We start from the raw sequence: 22,196 nt of genomic DNA on the forward strand, positions 1-22,196 counted from the left end.
AATAGGCTAAAAGGTAGAGATAAAACAATGGATGGAAATACATTTAAAATAATGGAAATAGGTGGGAAAAGAAAAATCTATATAAATTATTGGAAAAAATGGGGATTGGAAAGGGGTTGGGGATGGAGGAGAGAGTTCATGATCTAAAATTGTTGAGTTAGCACATTCCTTAGATAATATCACCACGTTCAACACCTCTTTGTCCTTTTGTCTATCACATCTTTTGGCCATCTCCACCTATCACTGGCCCTCTATCCAAATCTACCTGTCCCACCTCCCCTTAAACCAGCTTATATTTCACCTCTCTTCTGTTTTTCCTTAATTCTGTTGCAGAGTCACACGGACTCGAAACGTTAACTGTGTTCCTCTCCGCAGATGCTGTCAGACCTGCTGAGTTTTTCCAGATTGAGTATAATCCTCTTTTTAAACCTGGGAACTGTTACACAATCTGATAGCCCTCCTCTGAATGTTTTCCAGTGCTTCAATATCCGCTATCATGTGAGGATATCAAACTGGGCATAGTATTCTGGATGTGACCTGACCAAGGTCTTATTTCTTGTTTAATATTTAATTGTCCTGACATTACATTCTATCTGCTTTTGCAATAACCTCACAGTACTGGTCAGGGGCCTTCAATGACTCATACACCAGATACTTCTTTCAGTGTCAGAGTTCAAACATTAATCCCAATCTTTGCCCTTTTCTTTTCCTCTCAGCTGGTTTTGGGTTTGGGAAAGTATTTTTTTCTAAAAATATGCTTTACTCGTAAAATTTTGAAACATGCATGACATAACAGTTCAAATTTGACATTACATAAAGTGTAATACAGTTCAATTTCACTCATTACAATATGTGGCATGTGCCTCACTAGATTTACAATTTATACAGGTTATATTTATAATATACATTTCCTGTCAAGCATACAGCCCCAAGGGTTTTATTTAGGTTCCAGCCCCTTGGTGTACAATGGCAAAAAGGTTTTTTTAGCCTTTCCCCATTGAGCCTTTATGACAGCTGCCCAAGCTTTAGTGCATCCCTCAGCATGTAGTCCTGGGCCTCGAAATGTGCCAATCTGAAACACTCTCCCACGGATAGCTCTTTGCACTAGAAGGCCAACAAGTTTCAGGAAGGTCAAAGAGAGTCTTCCGCTGAGTTGATTGTCCTCCAGTGGCAGTTGATGCTTGTTTGGGAAAAGGTGCAACCCACAGTGCAGTTTCTGATGGCAAACCAGGTTTCCATTTGTGCAGATACAAAGCTGAAAACAATCCCCATTAAATATACTCTATGGGCGGGACTTTCTGGCCCTGCCTGTCACTGGGATCGTCCGGTCCCACCAAAAGTCAATGGACTTTTGGCTGGGCTGTCACATTCCCTGCAGTGCTCCAGCCTATTAGTCTGTAGCTTGTGAAAGAATGAGAAAATACAGTTTGAGTCTCCAGCTTTGTTGACAGCAGTCACTTTGTGAAATTGTGTTAAGACTGCTTTGTGCTGGTTTGAGTGGGAGTGAATTAATGTAGTGCTTGGAATGTATGACACACTACATCGTACAGAACCAATTCAGCGCATTACTTTACACCTTAAAGTTACATTTGTGAAATGATATAAAGTGTAACAAAAGACTTGTTGGTCTGCGTTTCACTCATCAAAACAGCTAATGAAAGGAGTCATGGTAGGAGGTTCTTTGCTAAGCCTCCACTATTGGTGTTTGTTTAATCCTGCAGTTTCAGTTGGATGATTTAGTGCTGATAAGGTTTTACATTTTGCTCCTCCCTCACACTCAAGTTGCAACAGGTTAGTGATTTTCAGGAGTGTACACACTGGAGACAGTGAATTAGGGCGACTCAGCTGTTTATTTGCCAAGATATCGTCCAGATTTCTCCTTGTGAAAAGTTTTATTTCTGATGATTTAGATTTGCGGTAAAGGCACGTTTGACTTAAGCAGGTAAGGATATTTAGATTCCAAACGCATATTCACTCTGGCTTCTTAAAAACTGTTTGCCTTCATAGATTGGGCACACCTTTAGGGTGTAGTTTTACTATGTATCTGCCAGTTCACATCACTGCTTCAAAGTGAAGCTGATAAAATAGCTTTAGACATTTTAATGTGCAGGCAGTTTGCAAGGTCAGCAGTTGGTGATGGTCTCGGTATATACCATCACTGTGTTAAAACATTAGCAAAATAGTTCTGAAATTATAGTAATTCTGATTTATGACAAGGAACGGTTTACAGCAGCAACATTTAAGGATAAGTATATGATTTTGTGTGAATTGAGGAACATTTGAATGTTTGAATTGCTTTTGTGTTCTGGAGGTAGGCATAAATTGAAGGAGAAACTAAGAATTGGAGGAGAATCACTATTGAAAAATAATAAGAAGTGTCAGAACAACAATTGAACTTTAGGTAGGTTTGTTTTCATGACTATAATTTAAGTCAACTGAAAAGCAGTAAATGAATCTTAAACACTGAGATTCATTTGTTGGTACTTTGATATAATCATGTTGTTAGGTTTGTTTCTGTATTTTAATTTCTTTATTATTCATATTTGCATAAATGCTGGTTTAACTATTAACACACTTGAATGATAAAGCTCCAAGACAGATTCACCTGACAGCACACAATGTCCAGGCTCTCACAAGGTAATGGTCTCTTGGCTGAGGTGCTTGATGGTCCCCATTGCCCATTGAACTGCAGCCCGACAAGAGACACTGCCTTCAGGAAAGGAGAGGATAAAAGCCAGAAAAGAAAAATTCTTAAATTATCCAACATTTGGGCTATATATCAGTGAGTTGGAGACTGTAACATATCTCCATTTAAAAAAAAGATAAATTATAGGTTTTCTTTCTCCAGAAAAATTACTACAACTCATTTTAAGTTGCATTTTGTACTATTTTCTGTGACAATGGAAACTTTTACATGAATATTATGATGGCTTGATGTGGAGATGAACAAGTTAAAAAGCTGTTCTAAATTATGAAATCAAGCCTAGACAACTGACTAAACAGTGATTCAAGTGAATGAGTAAATACGGATACAATCGAACTTTAGATTGGATCGGTCATGTTGCAATCACTGATAAACACGTAACTAAGAAAGAGTTGATACTAAACTATTTGAAAGGTAATGGTCCATTATTGTATCCTGTTACTAATGTTAATTGATTTTTTAAAAAGTCTGACAAGGGATATATCTAAACAGTGAAAATTTAAAGCCACAAGGGCAGGATTCATAACCATCTAAATTACAAAGTTAATTAATGTAGCTAATGTCTGTTGATTACTCCTTTTAACGAAGACTGCTTAACAAAATAAACAACACAAATCAATAGGTGATTTTGATATATTATATGACTGATTGTTTGTAAGTGCTGGCATTATGGCTTGGGTATGTGTCTATCACATAATGTATATTGTTATCCAAAAGCCGAAGTGTCAGCAGGAATTTGTTACAGACACAGCAAGGGTCAGCCTCCCAGATTCATGAGATGGCAGGGCGCAAACTTTTTTTTTGTGGGGGAGGGTTTTCTTGCTGTTGAGATTGCCTGCTTCCTGCAGCACCAAAGTACGACTACAAAATGATTGCTTCCTATCACTACTGCTCCTTGTGATGACTTCTTGCTGTTTCTGCAATAGCACTTGAAAGCAGAAAACTTGCAGGGAGAAATCTCGTGTTGGGCATATGTCAAACAGAGGCCTCAATGTGAGTTAGAAGTGTTAAATCATCACATCTCTTTGCTCTTTTTGGTGGCCACTGGTGGGGGAGGGGGATTCCACGGCAGCAGTTTGCTATATGATATCTTAGGATAGCTTTCGGAATTGATAGGAGGGGTTCTAAATGTATGAGCCCCACCCATGATATTTGAGTCCTAACAGAGCACCTATGGATCAGTATTCTTTGTGCATTGACACTGTGACATTTTTGAAATGATGTCCAATGTACAATTTGTGTTAAAACGTCACAACAACTTTATTTTTTATAAATGTTCCGAAACACTCCAAATAGTCAAAGAATGGAACACTCAAGCCAAAGAAGGAATAATTAGAGTGAGTCACCAAAATCTTGGTCAAGGTTTTAGGGAATCTGTTAAAGAGAGGTGGAGTGCTTTAAAGAAGGAATTCCAGACAGTGGGGCCATGGTGGCTGAAGACAGTGATAAAGCAAAGGGAGCAAGGTAGTTCAAGAGTTCAGAATTATAGGAACACAAAGCTTGGGGGTGAGAAATGTTAAGGCTGGAGAAGGTTGGATGGGGAGGGCTAAGGCTATGAAAGGATTTAAATTTGAGGTGGCAGGGTGCCTTAAGTCAATGAGGATAGAGGTGATGAGTGAATGGGGCGTGATGTAGGTTAGAGTATGGGCATAAGAATTTTGGATGAACTGAAGTTTATGGCAGGTGGAGAATAAAATTCTGTGTGGGAGAGCTTTGGAATAGCTGAGCCTGGAGATGATAATGACATTGATGGTGATTGCTGTTTTGGATGAGCTCTGGTAGCCTTGGGCATTTTAATACGTTAATATATTAAAGGTGCGATATTGTACATTTTGCAGTAGACACGATGACACCCAGTCTTTGGGATGGAGACAGTATGAGATTGGGATCAATTATAGGACATTGAGGTTGCAAACGTTCTGATTCAGCTTGAGACAATGGCCAGGATAGCATGGGATCAAGGGCACAGAAATTGTGGCCGAGGTCAAAAAATGATGGTTTTGCTTTTTCCATTGTTTTTCTGGAAAAAAATTGAAACTCATCCAAGGATAGATGCCAGCCAAGAAGCCTGCCAGGACAGAGGCAGTGGAAGGTCAAGAGGAGTAATGGAGAGGTCGGGTGGTCTATGGGTGTCATCAACATAGAAGGACGCTGACCCATATCTGTGGATGCTGTTGCCATGGGGTAGCATGTAAATGAGAAAGAGGAGGGGACTGAGAATAAATCCTTTGGAGAACTTGTTGGCGTGGGGCAGGAAGAGAAGCCATTGCTGGAGTTTCTGTGGCTGCCTCTGGATAGATAAGAATGGAATCAAGTCAGGACAGTCCCAGTGAGCTGCAGAGTGGAGGAGAGGCATTGAAGGTGGATGGTGCAGTCGCCATTTCAAAAGCTGCAGAGAGGTTAAGAAAGGCAAGGGGAGATAATGTATTGTGGTCAGGGTCCAAAAGAATAGATTAAGTGTGAATGTAGCAAGGATAGAGGAGTTGAGTTTCTTTTATTGAGGAAAAGGTCATAATGGAGGCTTTTAAGGGGAGGGGAATGGACTTAAGGAGAGGAAGCCATTTATTATATTTGCTAGCATGGGGATCAGGAAAGTTAGGTGGTCAACAGTTTAATGGGAATGAGATTAAAGTGATTAAACTGGATGAGGAGAGGAGAGGGTATGGATGGAGATGAAAGAGAAGTTTGAGAAAGATAAGGGTTCAGAGTTAGGGCAGGGTTGGGGAGAGAAGAAGAGCCAGGTGAATGAAAAGGAAATTCACGAGCTCCCTGCACATGTTATTGGAGTTGAGGTTAAAAGGGACAGAAGAGAAGAGTTTATTGAAAATGATACTATCAGAGAAAGGATGCTAAGGATTATCTTTGCTCTCCAGAATGATTGTGGATTTGTGAATGGTTTTGACAAGGAAATTGAGTTCCTGTAATCTTTGAAATGGCTCAGCAAGATCTCCTGATGGAATTTGAAACCATGTTTGTACCTCATGAACCGGAAGGAGTGAAGATTGGAACAATACCAGACGGAATTACCAGAGTTGGAGAGAATTATGGTTTTATTGGGGGCTATATAGGTGAAGATGTGGGAATTGTTGACCAACTTGATGGCTACAGGATGATCTTGATGAATGGAGGGCCAAAAATCAAGGATATAACTTTGATAGTATAGTTGTAAGCAACTTAGGAGAGTTTTTTTTTCCCACCAATGGACGTAGAAATAAGGGGTGTAAGGAGCTACGATTATATGGGTGGTGATGTTGAGGATAAGGAATTGACGAGTGCAGAAGCTAAAGAAAGAAAGGATGGAGAATATCTCAGGTAGGAACTTAAGGTGGGGCTAGGTTCAGAGGAAACAAGGACTTTAGAAGAGAAGTGAGTGTGGTGGAACAAGGACAGGTATCAAAAGAGGATAAGGTTCCAGAGGAGGAGGGAAAGAGACCAAGGCCTGACTTGTTGATAAGGGCCTTCATTTTTTGGGAATTCTTAATTATATTTTCTGAGACCTTTTTAGAATCGTTACTCTGTTGTAATTGTCTTCCTTCTGGGTTTTCCTTGCGCTCGTATTTCTGGATTGGAAGGTTGAATGACTCAGCTTAGCTCTGCAGTTGCTGTAAATGCCACTCCTTGATTGTCATGCAATGAAAACGCTCAGCTGATGCATTCCAGACCTTTCTTTACTTTCAATATCATTTCATAGGAATTCAAACTTGGGTGTCTATATGGAGTGGTCTCATTTTCAGGAAGCTTGAAATATATAAGCAAGAAAAGGCCCAATACCAGTTAATGGAGGAGGAGATCCAATCCTACAGCTTTCTTTTTAAAAAAAGTTTTAAAATTATGCTTTTCAAACCCTTAGAAATCATACAATTATCGTAAAAGGCCCAATAGATGTGCACAATCTTATTTATTTATTGTTTGCTGCTTCTATGGCTACCATAACACAGTAGGCCATTTCACGTCTTTACCATATTTGTGTTGCTCACTTGTACTTTGGAATAACACAACACCTGACTCAATATGCTGCAATTAGACTCATAACTTGTAAATTAATTTAGTTTGGTTTTGAGAGGAAAGGAGCATCAAATTGCGAACGGCTGCACTGATTCCACTGGTATCAATATTCCTCGTTCATGTTTGGCTATGCATTACCAAATCCAATAAAATAACTGGAGCTAACACAGCCTGAATGGAATCTGGTCGGACTTATTATGGATGAGAATCTATTATTCTCTCAGACCAACATTTTGACAGCCATAGTAAAGTTAATAGATACACAGCTGAAATGTCCTACAAGCCAAGTGTTATGTTTTTTTTCAAACTCCAAGTGCCATTGCACATTCTTAGGCTGGTCATAGTGTGAAATAATAATCAAGGTGCCCAAAATAACAAACAATGCAAGTAGGTGTTATTTATTCAACTGTAGTAGCATAACCAATTGTCTCTCTTTAATGGGGAGAGATGCTTATGATTCTTAGTGGACTATAGCTAATTACTTATCTAAGCACTTCTTTTGCAGTATAACAGCAAAAGAATCCAAATGTATTTTGGTGGATCGCTAGCTAGTAATTGTATGTCACTTATTTTTAAAGAATACCTCAACTTGATCTCCTACAAACCTTCTTGAAATGTGATTGCTTGAAGTTTCATGTGTTGTGAAGTCTGCCACCTGGGTTGTTTTGAAGTGTCTGAAACCACCAGAACAGTCTAAACCCTTGTCTTTGTTGCAGTGCTCTTTCATCACCGCCAATTGCTCATCTCTTTTTGTAGTAGGGCTTATGCCATGCAAAGCAAGAGTCACAATGTTACTAACTCTCAGCACTAAACACTTGATGTAATTTCCAACCCAACTAAAACATGAAGATCAGTCGGCATCTATGCAGGTGCAGAGTGTTCTGCTGATATTTTCAATATTTTCTTTTGTATCACACCTCCAACACCTGCAGGTTTTTGTTTGTTTTTTTATTAAAACATGAAAAATACTGCTGGTTTGAGCAATAAAGATGAGCTCCATAGCATTAGGAGCCTGCAATAATCTGAATTCTGAACTTGATCAGTCAAATCAGTGAGCCCTGGAAGGGTTTGCGCTTCAGGAAAGTGGTGAATCAATTGCTCCCTGGGTTATTCCGCCACTGGCAGATCAGAGCTTTGTGTGGCTCAGTATTGCACAGGTCTATGGTGGCTGCAGGGAGCAACTGATTGGCAGTTGTAATACCTGTCAAGCAATCCTATTTGCCTTCAGGTTGGATACTACTATTAGAACCCTAGGATGTTACATTCTCCCATCACAACTTTGATAGTTGTGTTAATTAGGGATGTCAAACTGAATATAGTTAGGAAGAAATCACTCGGAACGAATTTCATGTAAAAAAAATGAATGAGGTAAAGGCTGCATTTTCATCTTTGAGTTCAAAAGGTTCTCACAAACTACTCTTAACTTGAAACTCCTGGTTTCTGACATCATCCAGGCCTTCAAGTGAATTGCAATTTTACCTTACGTTCCAAGCATTTATTTTATTGTGTGATACATTGAATTGCTCTGGTTTCCATGAGTAACTGTCTAACATATCCATTTGTCTGGTGGTTTTAAGTGATTCACATTGTACAGGGGGATTCATACACAGTTGCAAATGGGAGTCATGATTGAGGCATCTATTTTACTGGTGGTGCAGTGATTTCTATTTGTCCGAGGTTACCTTTTCTCAAGTTGTTTAAGAAGATGTCTCTACTTACCCAACGAACAATATCTATTTCAGACTTTGGTTTTAAATTCACATTTATATAACGTGAATAATGGGGGTTTGGCTCAATGGTAGCATGCTCACCAGTGAATCAGAAAGTTGTGGGGTTCAAGTCCAATTCCAGAGACTGACTACAAAACTAGGCTGACTCTCCAGTGCAGTACTGAGGGGGCTGTACACTTTCTAGGGTGTCATCTAATGTTAAACCAAGGCCCCAACTGTTAACTGTATAATAATTGAGCCTTTAATTGTATTCAGGTGGTGGGAATTAACTGGGGATTCACTTGGGTTCCCATCAATAGGAGCAGACTGAATCTGTGGTCATTGGGTCAGGAGGTCCATGCTTGTAATGTGAGTTTCTGCAAATGCAAGCTTGTAAATTTATAAAGGTAAGGCTCCAATCTATCCTTCACTGTCTGGCTATCTGGAATAGAGCACCAACTGCCTTTTCTCAGGTGGATGTTAAAGATTCCATGGCAGAATTTTAAAGAAGAGCAGGGGAGTTCTCCCAGTGTCCTGGAGGGTATTTATCCCTCAAGCAACACCAATAAAACAGATCATCTGACTGTTATTACATTGCTGTTTGTAGGATCTTGCTGTGTGCTAATTAAACAGTGACTATATTTCAAAAGTACTTCATTGGCTGTAAATGTCTTTGGGATGGCCAAACGTCATGGAAGGTGTTATACAATTGCAAGTTGTTGTTGTAACCAGAGCACTTAACAGAACATCATAGCCAGGATTTTTCCCTTGTCGGGCGGGCTTGGCGGGGGCAGGTGGCAGCATTCGGGAAGCCGACCTGCCTGTGTTGGAGGTGGGGGGCTGGGTGGAGGGCGAGTGTGCAACTTCGCATGTGCATGGGTGCGCAATGGAAAAGCTCACCGAGGCACAGAGCTACCTCAGGGAGATGAAGAGTTTAAGAATTAAAAATAAACAATTTTAAATTATTAAAAAACATGTCCCCACATGTGACTTTGTCAAATGAGCTGGGATATGTTCTTAATGAAATGCTAAAATTGATTTTTATCTTTAATTGCTGTTGGAAACCTTGTCCCGCCCACAGATGAGGTTTCCTAAAAAGTGCAAAGGCTGCTTGGCCTTTTCGTCTGCCCGCCAACCATAAGGTTGGATGGGTAGCAAAAAATAACATTTAATTGGGACTTTAATGGCTTTAAAAGGCCTTTTAATTGTTGGTGGGTGCGCTACCAACTCCTGTGCGTGCCCGCCGACCGAAATATCGCACGAGTGCACAATGACGTGGGGACACTCGCCCAATGCCATCGCACATCATTTTACGCTTGAATAGGTCAGGCGCCTGTCTGCTCAGTGAAAAATCCTGCCCTTTGTGACCCTACCCAACTCCATGATGCCATTGGATGTTCAAGTCACACACTGACTATTTAAGCTTTATCATTATATTCTATCCCTTTGTAAAATTTGTTACTGAAAATAAATAACTAACTACAAGAAGAATATCAACACCCTGGGGTTACCATTGACCAGAAACTGAACTGGGCTCGCCATATAAATACTGTGGCTACAAAAGCAGGTCACAGAATCTTTACAGTGCAGAAGGAGGCCATTCAGCTCAGTGAGTCTGCACTGGCTTGCTGAAAGGGCAATCTACCTACTCCCACTCCCCTGCCTTGTCTCCGTAACCTTGCAAGTTTTTTTTTTTCAAATAGCAATCCAATTCCCTTTTGAATACCTCGATCAAAGCTGCCCCCACCTCCATTTCAGGAAGTACGTTCCAGACTCCAACCACCTGCTGGGTGAAAAAGTTTTTCCTCACATCATTTCTCCTTTTGCCAGTTATTTTGAATGTGCCCATTAGTTCTTGATGTACTCTTGAGTGGGAAGTTTTTCACTATTTACCCTGTCCATACTCCTAAGGATCTTGAATACCTCTATCAAATCTCCTTTCAATTTTCTCCAAGGAAAACAGACCCAACCTTTCCAATCTATCTTCATAGCTAAAGTTGTTTATCCCTGGAATTGTTCTTGAGAATCTCCTCTGTACTCTCGCCAATTCCTTCACACCCTTCCTCAAGTATGGCACCTAGAACAGGATGCAGTACCCCAGATGAGGCCTAACCAATATCTTATATAAATTCAACATGACCTCCTTACTCTTGTACTGAATGCCCCTATTAGTAAAACCTAGGATACAATATGTTTTATTAACTGCTCTCAACATGCCCTGCTACCTTCAATGACTTATATACAAATATACTGAGGTCCCTTTGTTCCTGCACTTCCTTTAGAGTTTCTCCCTTTATTTTACACTGTCTCTCCACATTCTTCCTGCCAAAATTAATCACCTCACACTTCTCTGCATTGACTTCATCTGCCATTTGTCTGCCCAATCCACCAGTATGCCTATGCCTTTTGAAGTTCAAGACTATCCTCATCACAGTTGACAATGCTTCTAATCTTTGTATCATCTGCAAATTTTGAAATCACGCCCTGCACACCATAGTCTAGGTCATTAATATATATCAAGTAGATCAAGGGTCCCAACACTGACCCCTGGGGAACTCCACTACAGGCCTCCTCCAATCTGAAAAATAACCATTTATCACTATTCTCTGTTCCTGTCACTCAGCCAATTTCTTATCCAAGTGCCTACTTTCTTTTTCATACCATGAGCTAAAATTTTACTCACAAGTCTATTGCGTGCCACTGTATCAAATGCCTTTTGAAAATCCATATACACCATATCAACAGCAGTGTCCTTTTCAACATTCTCTGATACCTTCTCAAAAAACTTCAGCAAGTTAGTTAAATTTAGTTCTCCCTTCATGAATCAATGCTGGCTTTCCTTAATTATCCTGCACCTGCCTAAATGACATTAATTTTGTCCCGAACTATAGTCTCCAGAAGTTTCCCTACCACTGAAGGCAAACTGACTGGTGTGTAATTGCTGGCTTTACCCTTGAACCACTTTTTCAGCAAGGGTGTAACATTCAGAATTCTCCAGTCCTCTGGCACCACCACTGCGTCTAACGAAGACTGGGAGATTATCACCAGTGCCTCTGAAATTTCCACTCTCAACTTCCTCAGTATCCTCGGATGCATCCCATCCTGTCCTGGTACCTTATCACTGCTCTCTGTTTCTTGATATTCAGCCAATTTGTTATCCAAGTGCCTACTTTCCCTTTTATTCCATGAGCTAGAATTTTACTACCTAAGAATCCTACAGTGAGTAACTCACCTCCTGACTCCCCAAAGCCTGTCTACTATCTACAAGGCACAAGTCCAGAGTGTGATGGAATACTCTCCACTTGCCTGGATGAGTGCAGCTCCAACAACACTCGAGAAGCTTGACACCATCCAAGACAAAGCAACCCACTTGAGTGGCACCCTGCCCACAAATATTCACTCACTTTTCCCCCACTGGACAGTAGCAGCATGTGTACCATCTATAAGATACACTGCAAGAATCTACCAAGCCTCCTTAGGCAATACCTTCCAAACCCATGATCAGTACCATCTAGAAAGACAAGGGCAGCAGATACATGGGAACACCACCACCTGGAAGTTCCCCTCCAAGCCACCCACTATCCTGACTTGGAAATACATTGTCATTCCTTCACTGTCGCTGGGTCATAGTCGTGGAACTCCCTTCCTAACAGCTATGAGGGTGTACCTATATCACATGGACTGCAGCGGTTCCAGAAGGCAGCTCACCACCACCTTCTCAAGAGCAAGTAGGGATGGGCAATAAATGCTGGCCCAGCCACATCCCACAAACAAAATAAAAAACAGCCTTTGGACGGAATTTTCTGTGCCCGCTGGCATCAGGAATTATGGCAGGTGTGAGCGGACAATATGACAGGAAGGCCAAGAATCAATTTCACGACGTTGTGAAAGTAGTTTGCAATCGGCCGTTCTGCCCGTGAATGGTGGGCTGTGCTTCCTGACGTTGCTCATCGGGAACTTCATTGTAATACATCTGCATACCATTATAGGCTCAGCCTGCCAGAATCATTCCCCCATGCTGGATCATCCAGGCATCACGCCAACATGTTTCACAACTGAGCATAAGGAACATGCACCTGGCGGGCTGCACTTTTTTCAGGACTTTGGGCCTGTTTGCCTACCTTGCTTTGGGCAGCACTTGTGGTCATCAGCGTCAGGCAGCATCACCCGCAGCACCGCATCACTTTTAGGGGGGCTCATGGGCAGATCTCAACTTATGAGACCAGCCATAAGGCAGGGATGGCTTTTCAAAGACTGCAGGGCTAGGGCTTGCTTGGGGAAGGGGGAGAAGTGGCCTCAGGCAAGGGAAGAGGCTGCAGGGCTAGGGCTGTACTAGGGAAGGGGGTTATCCCAAGATGTGTGTGAGGACATACGTTGATCTGTCCAGTGGCCTCAAGAGGGTAAGGGCAGAGGAGGCAGTCACCAGAGGAGATGAGGCCAGATGAAGATGTGAGGTTGTGTGTGAGAGAGTGAGTGGTGATGTCCTTTGAGCTGGGTGAGTGAGATGCCAATGAATGTGTGATGGGCTTGTGTGTGTGTGAGTAGAGTGATAAGATGGTTGCCTTACCCTGGCGGCACAAATGAGATCATTTCCCCCCCCCCACCCCCCACCACTTCTGGACTGGTTGCAAATCTCTTCTCTACAGTGTTGGCACTGGCCACCACAGCCTCCCAAGCCGAAGTGACGATACTGATGGGCCTCCTGTGGCCAGAGCAAGGGTAGAGGACATCACAGCGGCTCCACTGGTGTCCAGACGGTGTCCCAGGGATGCTTCACTGAATTGGAGGGCTGCAGTCTTCGTGCCTTCAGGACCATGTTTTCTGTGCAGCAGATCCTGGGCTGGAAGCACTGAGAGGTGTGCAGTGCAGCTACACTTTAAATATAGTGCCTGGCTTGAGGAAAAGGCAAGGTGTGGGCATGGCTGGTGAATTGGAGGCTGGTGTGTTTCCTGGGAATGCATGATTAATGAGCCATGATCGGGACGATATGGCACAAAAGCCTGCCAATGTGCCCAGCGAGTTCCATTCTCCCCCCCCCCCCCCACTACCACATTTAGTGCAAATCTGGGAGGGCTCTGCCCTTTCTTTCTTGTGTAAAATCTTAATCTTAACATACTCTTGCACTTTGGTTTTGAGCAAACAATTGCAGGTAAATCTCCAAAAAAGATTGCAGAACACAAGCACATACAGACAAGATGGAACAGAATGGGCGCACCATAAAATATAGAAAAAATAACCTAATGCATGTATTGCAACATTTAACACACTGTAGAATTATTTTTTGCAGAAAGATTATCAGTTGCCTAGATTCACACATTGACATATAATCATTGTTTCTAAAAAAAAGCTGTTACCCCAGGCATTTCAGTCAAGCAGGTTTAACTGTGATGAAACATGTCTACTGACTTAACATTATACCATTAATTTGAAAACTTTCAACTTGTGGTTTGCTAATAGCTTTGCTTTCATGCTCAACAGTAGATTTCTTATGGGAAGGTGGTTTAAGTGATTTCTGGGACACATGCCTCCCTTGGTTAGTCCAGGCTCCTTGACCCAAGGAATGTTTAGGTGGCCTTTGTAGAACAAATAAATCAGAAAAGCGAGTAGCAATATTCTTTATTTCATTATATGTAATTTCAATAAAAGAGCATGGAATGAATGACATGTGTACTCTCATGTAGTGTTCAACTCCCCATTCCCAGATGCATTGCTTAGAATGAATTCATTCAGAAAATGTTCATGTTTTAGTTTCAGCTTTTTGAGTGTAAGTTTAATAATGAGAATTATAAAACAACTCAGAGATGATTTTTGGCAGTGTTTGGTAGAAAAGAAAACAACAAGCTTATTATCAAAAAAACTATCAAAAAATAATCTTGATGGTTTTGGAATTAGTTATGTTTATCATATTTCTGCTACTGTTATTATGAAGAGCATCTCTTAATTATCTACCCAAGGTAAATCAAACCCTATTTGGAAAAACTTGTATCCTTCAATTATTAATGCTACTGTACTGCTCATCTATCCTTCCAGTGCAATCCTGGATAACTCTTCAAAAGTTGCTTTGCCTTGCCTTGGAGGTCTTCTAAGGAACTTGTCTCTTTGTTCCACCTATCTCATTTCCCTCCTACTCCCCCACTTTGCAACCCATTTTCTTCATTCCATACTTGGCACACTCCATCAGTATAATGAGCAGTGATATTTAAATGTAAGACTTTAGGAATAGATCAGGTTTTCAACACAAGCCATTTTTGGATTGTAGTAAGTTATTTTCAACCAATAACAAACCGTGGTGGCCAAATTCTGGTTGTATTTAAATATAGAACCATAGAATCATTTAAAGTTACAGCTCAGAAGGGGGCCATTCAGCCCATCTTGTCCATGCCAGCCCAAGGACACCCAGGTGCCCTTTCTAATCCCACCTTCTTGCACCTGGCCCATAGCCCTGCAGCTTACAGCACTTAAGGTGCAGATCCAGGCACTTTTTAAAAGAGTTTAGAGGTTCTGCCTCCACCAGCAACTCAGGCAGTGAATTCCAGACACCCACTACCCTCTGCGTAAAAAAGTTCTTCCTCATGTCTTCCCTACACCTTCTGCCACTTATCTTGAATCTATGTCCCCTGGTTCTCGAATTCTCCATCAAGAGAAACAATTTTATCCTGTCCACTCCATCTATTCCCCTCATAATTTTGTACACCTCAATCAAGTCACCTCTCAGCCTTCTTTGTTCTAAGGAAAATAACCCCAACCTATCCAATCTCTCCTTGTGGCTACACATTTCTAACCCTGGCAACATTCTTGTAAACCTCTTCTGCACTCTCTCTCCAGAGCTTTTACATCCTTCCTATAATGTGGTGACCAGAACTGCACACAATAGTCCAGTTGTGACCTCACCAGTGTTTTATACAATTCCAACATTATATCCTTACATATATATTCTATACCTCTGCCAATGAAGGAGAGCATTCCATATGCCTTCTTTACAACCTTGTCTACTTGAACTGCTGCCTTCAGGGACCTGTGTACTTTTATGCCAAGATCACTCACTTCATCTACCCCTCTTAGTATATTCTCATTTATTGTGTAATTCCTGTGACTGTTTGACCTCCCTATCTGGGATGATCTCCCGAAATTGCATTTCCACACTGCTGAAATTTGATATGAACAGAAATTGGTGACAAAACATATTAGGAGAACAGTAACAGTGAGAAATACATTTGCAGAGGACCTTGTAGAAACAGATTAGACATGACTGCAAATTGCATCCGCAATTAGATGACAACAGGATGAGATGATAAGAAGCTAATTTAAAAAAAAGACTGGCATTTATTAAAATCAAGAATTGTTTTATAGCTGGCTAATTCACTAGATATGAATGTAAAGCACAACCCATAAACAAGCTAACTGCTTTATTGCAAACAGGCTTTGGCACCTGCTTGTTACATAAAGAAAACACTGCTGCTAAGCTTGTTGTTTTCTTTTCTACCAAGCACTGCCAGGCACAACTAAAGATAGCAACAGTGCACATGCTCTCTGTGGTGGCAGGTGCACATTTGGGAGCACTTCCATATCTCCTCAGTGTGAACCAATGTACACAATTTGGACTTTGCGTTTGTGTGCTTACTTTCACAGCCATTTTTAGGCATTGAGATAATCCCTCATTTAGGCACAAGATGAAAGACATCCAGGATAAGTAAGATATTGGCCTTTGATTTTGCATTTGAACAAATGTTAACTTTGAGTCACTGAGGTGAGTAGTTTGGTCAACATGGGCAGAATCCAAATAGTTAAAAACAGGAAAAATAATCTTTGAAAATATTTTTTAAACTTTCCAAACTTTGTGTATTTTATATCAAAAGAAATTTAAACATAATAATTTGCCTTCAACCTGTTTTATTATGTAATTCTCAGGTGAATACTTTCAGCCTTCTTGGAACAAATTATTTCTGGACCAAAGGAAGAGTAGGCACTATACTCTTCTGCAAAATGGAAAGCAAAGATGAAGCCAGTGATTCTGACAGTGGAGTCATTCTCCAGTCAGGTAACTTTTAATTTCTGTTCCTTTGGATCAATCCATTTCCTTATTGTTGCTATTGCTTACTTGAGCCCATAACCTTGTTTTGCCATTTAATTTTCCCTACATTTATGTTTCTAGACATCATCTCATTAGAAGAATAGTCTGTCTTTCTGTATTGAACGTTGTTCTAAAATAATATTCTTAATCAATCCTAAGGCTTTCGGGGCTTTTTTTGTCCATCTCAATCTCTGTTTCTCTGTGTAACTACCAGGTTGAGTTAATTCTCTTCCTTGAATTTCAGTTTTGGATTTTTATATCAACTTCATGTATTTTGAAACGAGCACTCAAGTTGAGATTCACTACCTACAAGCATTAGCCGTCCTGATTTTGCTTGCGATGTGCCATCTATCCCTGATGGGAAAGTAACAGAGATGAAAGACTGGGTTTTGTAATGCCTCTAACAGTAGCTATCATGAGCCGTAAAAATGATGATTTTGGACATTGTAAGATGTGTGAGGTTCACCTCTTATATTGTCAGATGTTGTCATTGTAGCTATTGTTTGGTAGCTACCATCAACAAATAAACAAGGACAAAATGGTGTTATTCTAAATTGTTTGAGATCAGATCAGCTTTGATATTCTTCCATTTCCGATAATGATAATGGAAAGATATTTTCACCTGTGAGTACAATTTAGTATACATAGGGTCCCATACCATTTGCAAGGTAGGAACCATTTGTGCAGATACATTAGGCCACAAGATTAAAGGGAATGTTACAGGTTCTAAGTTTAGGATGACTTCAGGTCTGATGCGTATTTTATTGCCCATACATGCTTTACAATAGATTGACTGGGATTACGTGAATTATAGAATGCTAATGACAGCATTTTTCTGTGTTTACCACATGCCTATCAAATCAATGTAGCATTGCAATAAATGTTTTCAATAGTGAGCGTGTAGTTTCTATTATACAACCTTTACTTTATCTGTATAGTTGCTGAATATTCTTCTTGTATAAAAGCAAAAAACTGCAGATGCTGGAAGTCCAAAACAAAAATAAAAATAGCTGGAAAAACTCAGCAGGTCTGGCAGCTTCTGCGGAGAGGAACACTGTTAACGTTTCGAGTCCATATGACTCTTCAACAGAACTAAGTAAAAATAGAAAAGAGGTGAAATATAAGCTGGTTTAAGGTGAGGGGGGGTGTAGAGCTGAATAGATACTGGATATTCTTCTTGTATCTCTGCTTAGTAAAGTTTTAGTTGCATGTTTTGACATTTTTACGTAAATATAAAAATGAGAGGTGGGAATCATTGGATTTTATGATAAGTTGCAAATGTTATTTAAAAATACTATGTCACTCAGAGAATTGTTGAAAAGTCAAAACTAATAACTTATGACCTCTGGTTCTTTGAAGCTAAAATGTTATTATGCAAGTAGATTCTTTAGCCTTTGTGCAATGATATTGCAGACACTTTAAAAAAGTTTCTCTTGTCTGAGTATAGTGGAAGGGCCTTAGGTATTAACAGTGAAGAAGACAAGCTTTGTCTTCAACCAATCATTCTTTTCAAACTAACATTACAAAATTTAATACAAAAATTAGTGTCTGAGTAAACAGTCTCATTAAGCAAATGTTCCTCATTAAGCAAATGTTCCTCATTAAGAAAGTGTTCATTAATAGTCTTGCCATTATATGTGTGGCCATGCTGTTCATCCAATGTAACATCATTATTGTTAAAGCTGGGGTACAATTGTCTGATGTGGTCACATCAATTTGCACCCTCCACTATTTTAGTGGAGGTCCCAACCTCCTTAAGAAGGATAATCCTCTGCCAAAATAGTAGAGAGAGGAATTTCAGACAAAAGGCTGATCATTCGTACATTACGAGCCCACAGTGTAATTTCAATGCCCTTATCAATGATAATTTGCAGTAGAACATGTTATTCTTGATTAGCAATGCATATGTTAAAGGAAATTTCCATTACTAAAGTAAATTCTTCAAAAGGTTTCTTTTGTAAAAAAAAATGAAACAAAGAATATTTTAAAATATACTGGAATAAGTGAAACCTCAATTCATCTCTATCAAGGACAGTAGCAACAATGATTTTATTGTAGCAGTATCGCATGTGTCATGATAATAGGGTAGGTTGGAGAGCACCAGGAATATGTAGCTGCAGTCTTTTAGATTAGTGTGGATTGAAGTTGACATATTTGGCAATATTCAGAATCACTCCTCCAGCTGTGTTAAAAAAGACATTTTGTTTCAACTGAAACTCTTCAGTTTTACAGCTTTTAACAGAACATCATTGAATTAATAACTTTGCCAACAGCAATTTTTTTTATTTGTTCATGGATTGTAAGTTTCGTTAGCTTGGCCAGCATTTATTGCCCATCCCTAAATGCCCTTGAGAAGGTGATGATGAGCTGCCTTCTTGAACGGCTGCAGTCCATATGGTGTAGTTGCACCCACAGTGCTGTTAGGGAGGGAGTTCCAGGATTTTGACCCAGCGACAGTGAAGGAACGGCGATATATTTCCAAGTCAGGGTGTTGAGTGGCTTGGACCAGAACTTCCAGTTGGTGGTGTTCCCATTTGCCTACTGCCCTTGTCCGTCTAGTAGTGGTTACGGGTTTGGAAGGTGCTGTCTAAGGAGGCTTCGTGAGTTCCTACTGTGTATCTTGTAGATGTTACACACTGCTACCACTGTGCATTGGTGGTAGAGGGAATGAGTGTTTAAAAAAAAAGCTAAGGTGAAGAAACCTAATTGGAAGAGAGCAACTTTCAGTGATTTGAGAAGGGATCTACCACAGGTAAAACATGAAGCAAGGATAGACCAAGAAATAAGCAATGACGGGTATTCAATACAAAGACAGTTCAGGTACAAACCAAGCATGTTCCCATAAAGAGGAAAGATAGGCATCCAGGGCTGGAGCTTACTGGATGACACTGGAAATAGAAGTTAAAATAAAAGAGAAAATGGAGGTTCATGACAAGAATGGTGCAGAATACAGTAGAAAGCCAGGCAAAATACAGAGACCGTAAGGGGAAGCTGAAAAAAAGATGCAAGATGGACAAAGAGAGAATACGTGAAAAGATTAGTGGAATACAGAAGATGGAACCCAAAATCTTTTATACAGATATAAGGAGTGAAAAGATAGTTCAAGGAATGCTGGCAGCAATTAGGAACAAAGAAGGAAATTTCCTGGTGAGGGCGCGATTGAAATACTGAAAAATTTACCTTCTCAAGGGAGGATGAATTTAATGTAGCAGTAGAGAAGGAGGAGTAGAAGTATTGGGTGAGATAAAAATGGATAGGTAGGAGGTGATAAACAGGTTGGCATCACTCAAAGTTAACAATTTGCCCAATCCAGATGGGATCATTCTAGGTTCATGAGCGAACCAACTGTGAAGATAGCAGAAGGCCTGACCACAAACTTTCAATCCTCTTTGGACATAGAAGTCATGCTAGAGGACTGATGGATTGTAAATATTAAACTGCTATTCAAAATAAAAGATAAACCTGGTGACTACAGACCAGGCAGTTGAATGTCAGTAGTACAAAAACTACTAGAGGCTATTGTCAAAGACAAAATTTAATTCTCACTTGGCAAAGCATTGGTTAATAAGGGACAGAAACATGGACAGAAATGTCAGATTGTTTCTTACTGACCTGCTTGAGTTCTTTGTGAGAACTGAGAGAAAGCTTTTCACTCAGAGGGTTGCAAAGATCTGGAATGCATTAGCTGAAAGGTTGTTGAAAGAAAATGGGGAAACCGTTAGAAGGAGGGATGAAATTGGACAGTTCTTTCAAAGCGCTAGCACAGGTACAACTGGCCAGGTAGCCTCCTGATGTGCTGTAAGATTCCATAGTTTATCATATAAATTACATTAACTTACAAGTTAATTCTTAGAATTCAGTGGGTATAGAAAAATGGTTGATGAAAGGCTTAAAATAGTGAATTTTGCTAAGTTGCAAAGCTAGCATTTGAAAAACTAAAGCTGTAAGATATCATTGATAAGCCATCAGAAAAAATGGTATGGGCCTTTCCTTATCTTTGTTATAGAAATTATAACTTGAGGAAATCAACACCTTTTAAAATATTATGAAAATATATATGAGCAAAGTACAGGTTTTGCTGCAGCAATAAGATCACAAATCTATTTGCTGCTTTTTCAATATTATCCATATTTAATACCATTATGGCATCCCAAGGACTACTCAGTTTCTCCTCCTGCTTTCAAAATCCTCCTCAAAACTCTTTTCAACTTTGCTTTTGCCCAACCTCACTTTCTCTATTTTCTGATTTTCCCTCCTGCAACCTCACTATCTGCAATGTTTTACCATCTATGGCATGGTTTAGAGAATATAGGGCACCATTTCCTGACCTGTCTCTTCCTTGGTGCTGGGCTAGAGCCCAGGAACATCCATCAACTGGGGGCAGGCCTATCCCTGGCTGAGCTCAGCTCTACCAAAAGGGACAGGGCACTTTATGATTGGCCCCTTATCCTCAGACTGTACAGTGCACAGTTAAGCCATAAAAAAGCAGAACTCTTCAACTGTGATTCCTGGTTTGTCCTGAGCTCAGGCAGACCAGCAAAACAAAAGCCTTTTCCTTTCTTATGGCTGATAAACAACCATAAGTTTACTGTCATGTGCTTAAGCTAAATAATTACATCAGGAGGAGTGGAGTATATTGGTGTGAAGCTGCTTTTGCACTTGTGAATTGGGCATTGAGTTGTATATGCTTCATAGTCTGTTTTGGTTGACCATAGTCGAGTTTTTTAGTTTTCTATTTGTGCATCAATTATCTGCATCTGCCATGGTTTGTGCAGATGGGGTTTAGGGTTGCCCAGGAGCTGCATGGAAGTTCAAAACCAGGATGTTCTGCATCAGGTTCTTCACAAGGTGTTTGCAGGAAAGCAACAGTTGGATGCTATAAATCACCTTAGGCTGTTGGGTCCTGGGAGGGGGAAAATCAGCTGGTGTTTCCCTTCCTGACCCTGATTTGAAATAGTGTGTGTGTAGGGCAGGGAACTGAGAACAGATTAGGCATGCCTGGAATACTCCCTACTGACAATTAGCCTGCCAGTCCTCACTCTGTGGTCTCATGCATCAAGAAAAAATACTTCTGGAGGGTTGCTGGTGATAGAGAAGCCAGGGCCCTGGAAGGGTCAACACTTTCAGGGCAGGAAACACAGTGGAGGGAAGCATCAATTTCATTATCCAGCTTAATCTTTAGCCAAAGCTTATGGAGTTTGTGTAAATCCCAAAGCTGCTGGCTTTGTTTTCTGGTGAAATTATGAAAAACTCGCTCTTTGAGTTTTATATGCTGATGATATTATGATATCTGCACCATATCAAAAATATTTCTAAGCTGCCTCACTCATGTTTATTTAAGCGACACTGAGACAGCTGTTGGCTCAGTAGGAAATTTTAAATACATATGACAGACAACTGGAAAAAGTTTCTGGTTATACTTTGATTTTACATTACTATTTATAGTTAATTAGAAAAACTTATGGCAAATTCAGAAGCAGAGACGTTGAGGCTGGAGCATCAAGTTCCTCTGTAAAACACAAAATTGAGCTAATTGAGCACTGCCACTGGTGGTAGGTTGTAAGTACAAGGAGACATGTTTACATATGCATTCCATTAAAATTTCTATGATAAATGTGGACATAGAAAAATATCAGAGTGGGTAGCATCATTGTCTGTGAGCCAAAAGCTCTGAGCTTAAGTTCCACACCAGATCTTGATGCCCAAA

At 40.3% G+C, this 22,196-nt stretch overlaps 1 protein-coding gene across 4 annotated transcripts in view; it reads left to right on the forward strand.

Moving 5' to 3' along the window:
- Positions 1–1,797: 1,797 nt before the first annotated feature.
- LOC121281819 (innate immunity activator protein-like) overlaps positions 1,798–22,196 on the forward strand; it is a 73,831-nt gene continuing 53,432 nt past the window's right edge. For 2 of the 4 annotated variants that reach the window (XM_041194840.1, XM_041194843.1), the window contains exons 1-3: positions 1,798–1,942; positions 2,316–2,401; positions 16,327–16,456. In XM_041194840.1, coding sequence (XP_041050774.1) covers positions 16,402–16,456 — 55 coding nt within the window. In that variant the 5' untranslated portion in view covers positions 1,798–1,942; positions 2,316–2,401; positions 16,327–16,401. Of the gene's footprint in view, positions 1,943–2,311; positions 2,402–16,326; positions 16,457–22,196 lie in introns of all 4 variants that reach the window. The other 2 variants (XM_041194842.1, XM_041194841.1) reach the window with 2 other exon arrangements.

Source organism: Carcharodon carcharias, chromosome 9 (genome assembly GCF_017639515.1).
Source record: "Carcharodon carcharias isolate sCarCar2 chromosome 9, sCarCar2.pri, whole genome shotgun sequence".
In the NCBI taxonomy this organism is placed as follows: Eukaryota; Metazoa; Chordata; class Chondrichthyes; order Lamniformes; family Lamnidae; genus Carcharodon; species Carcharodon carcharias.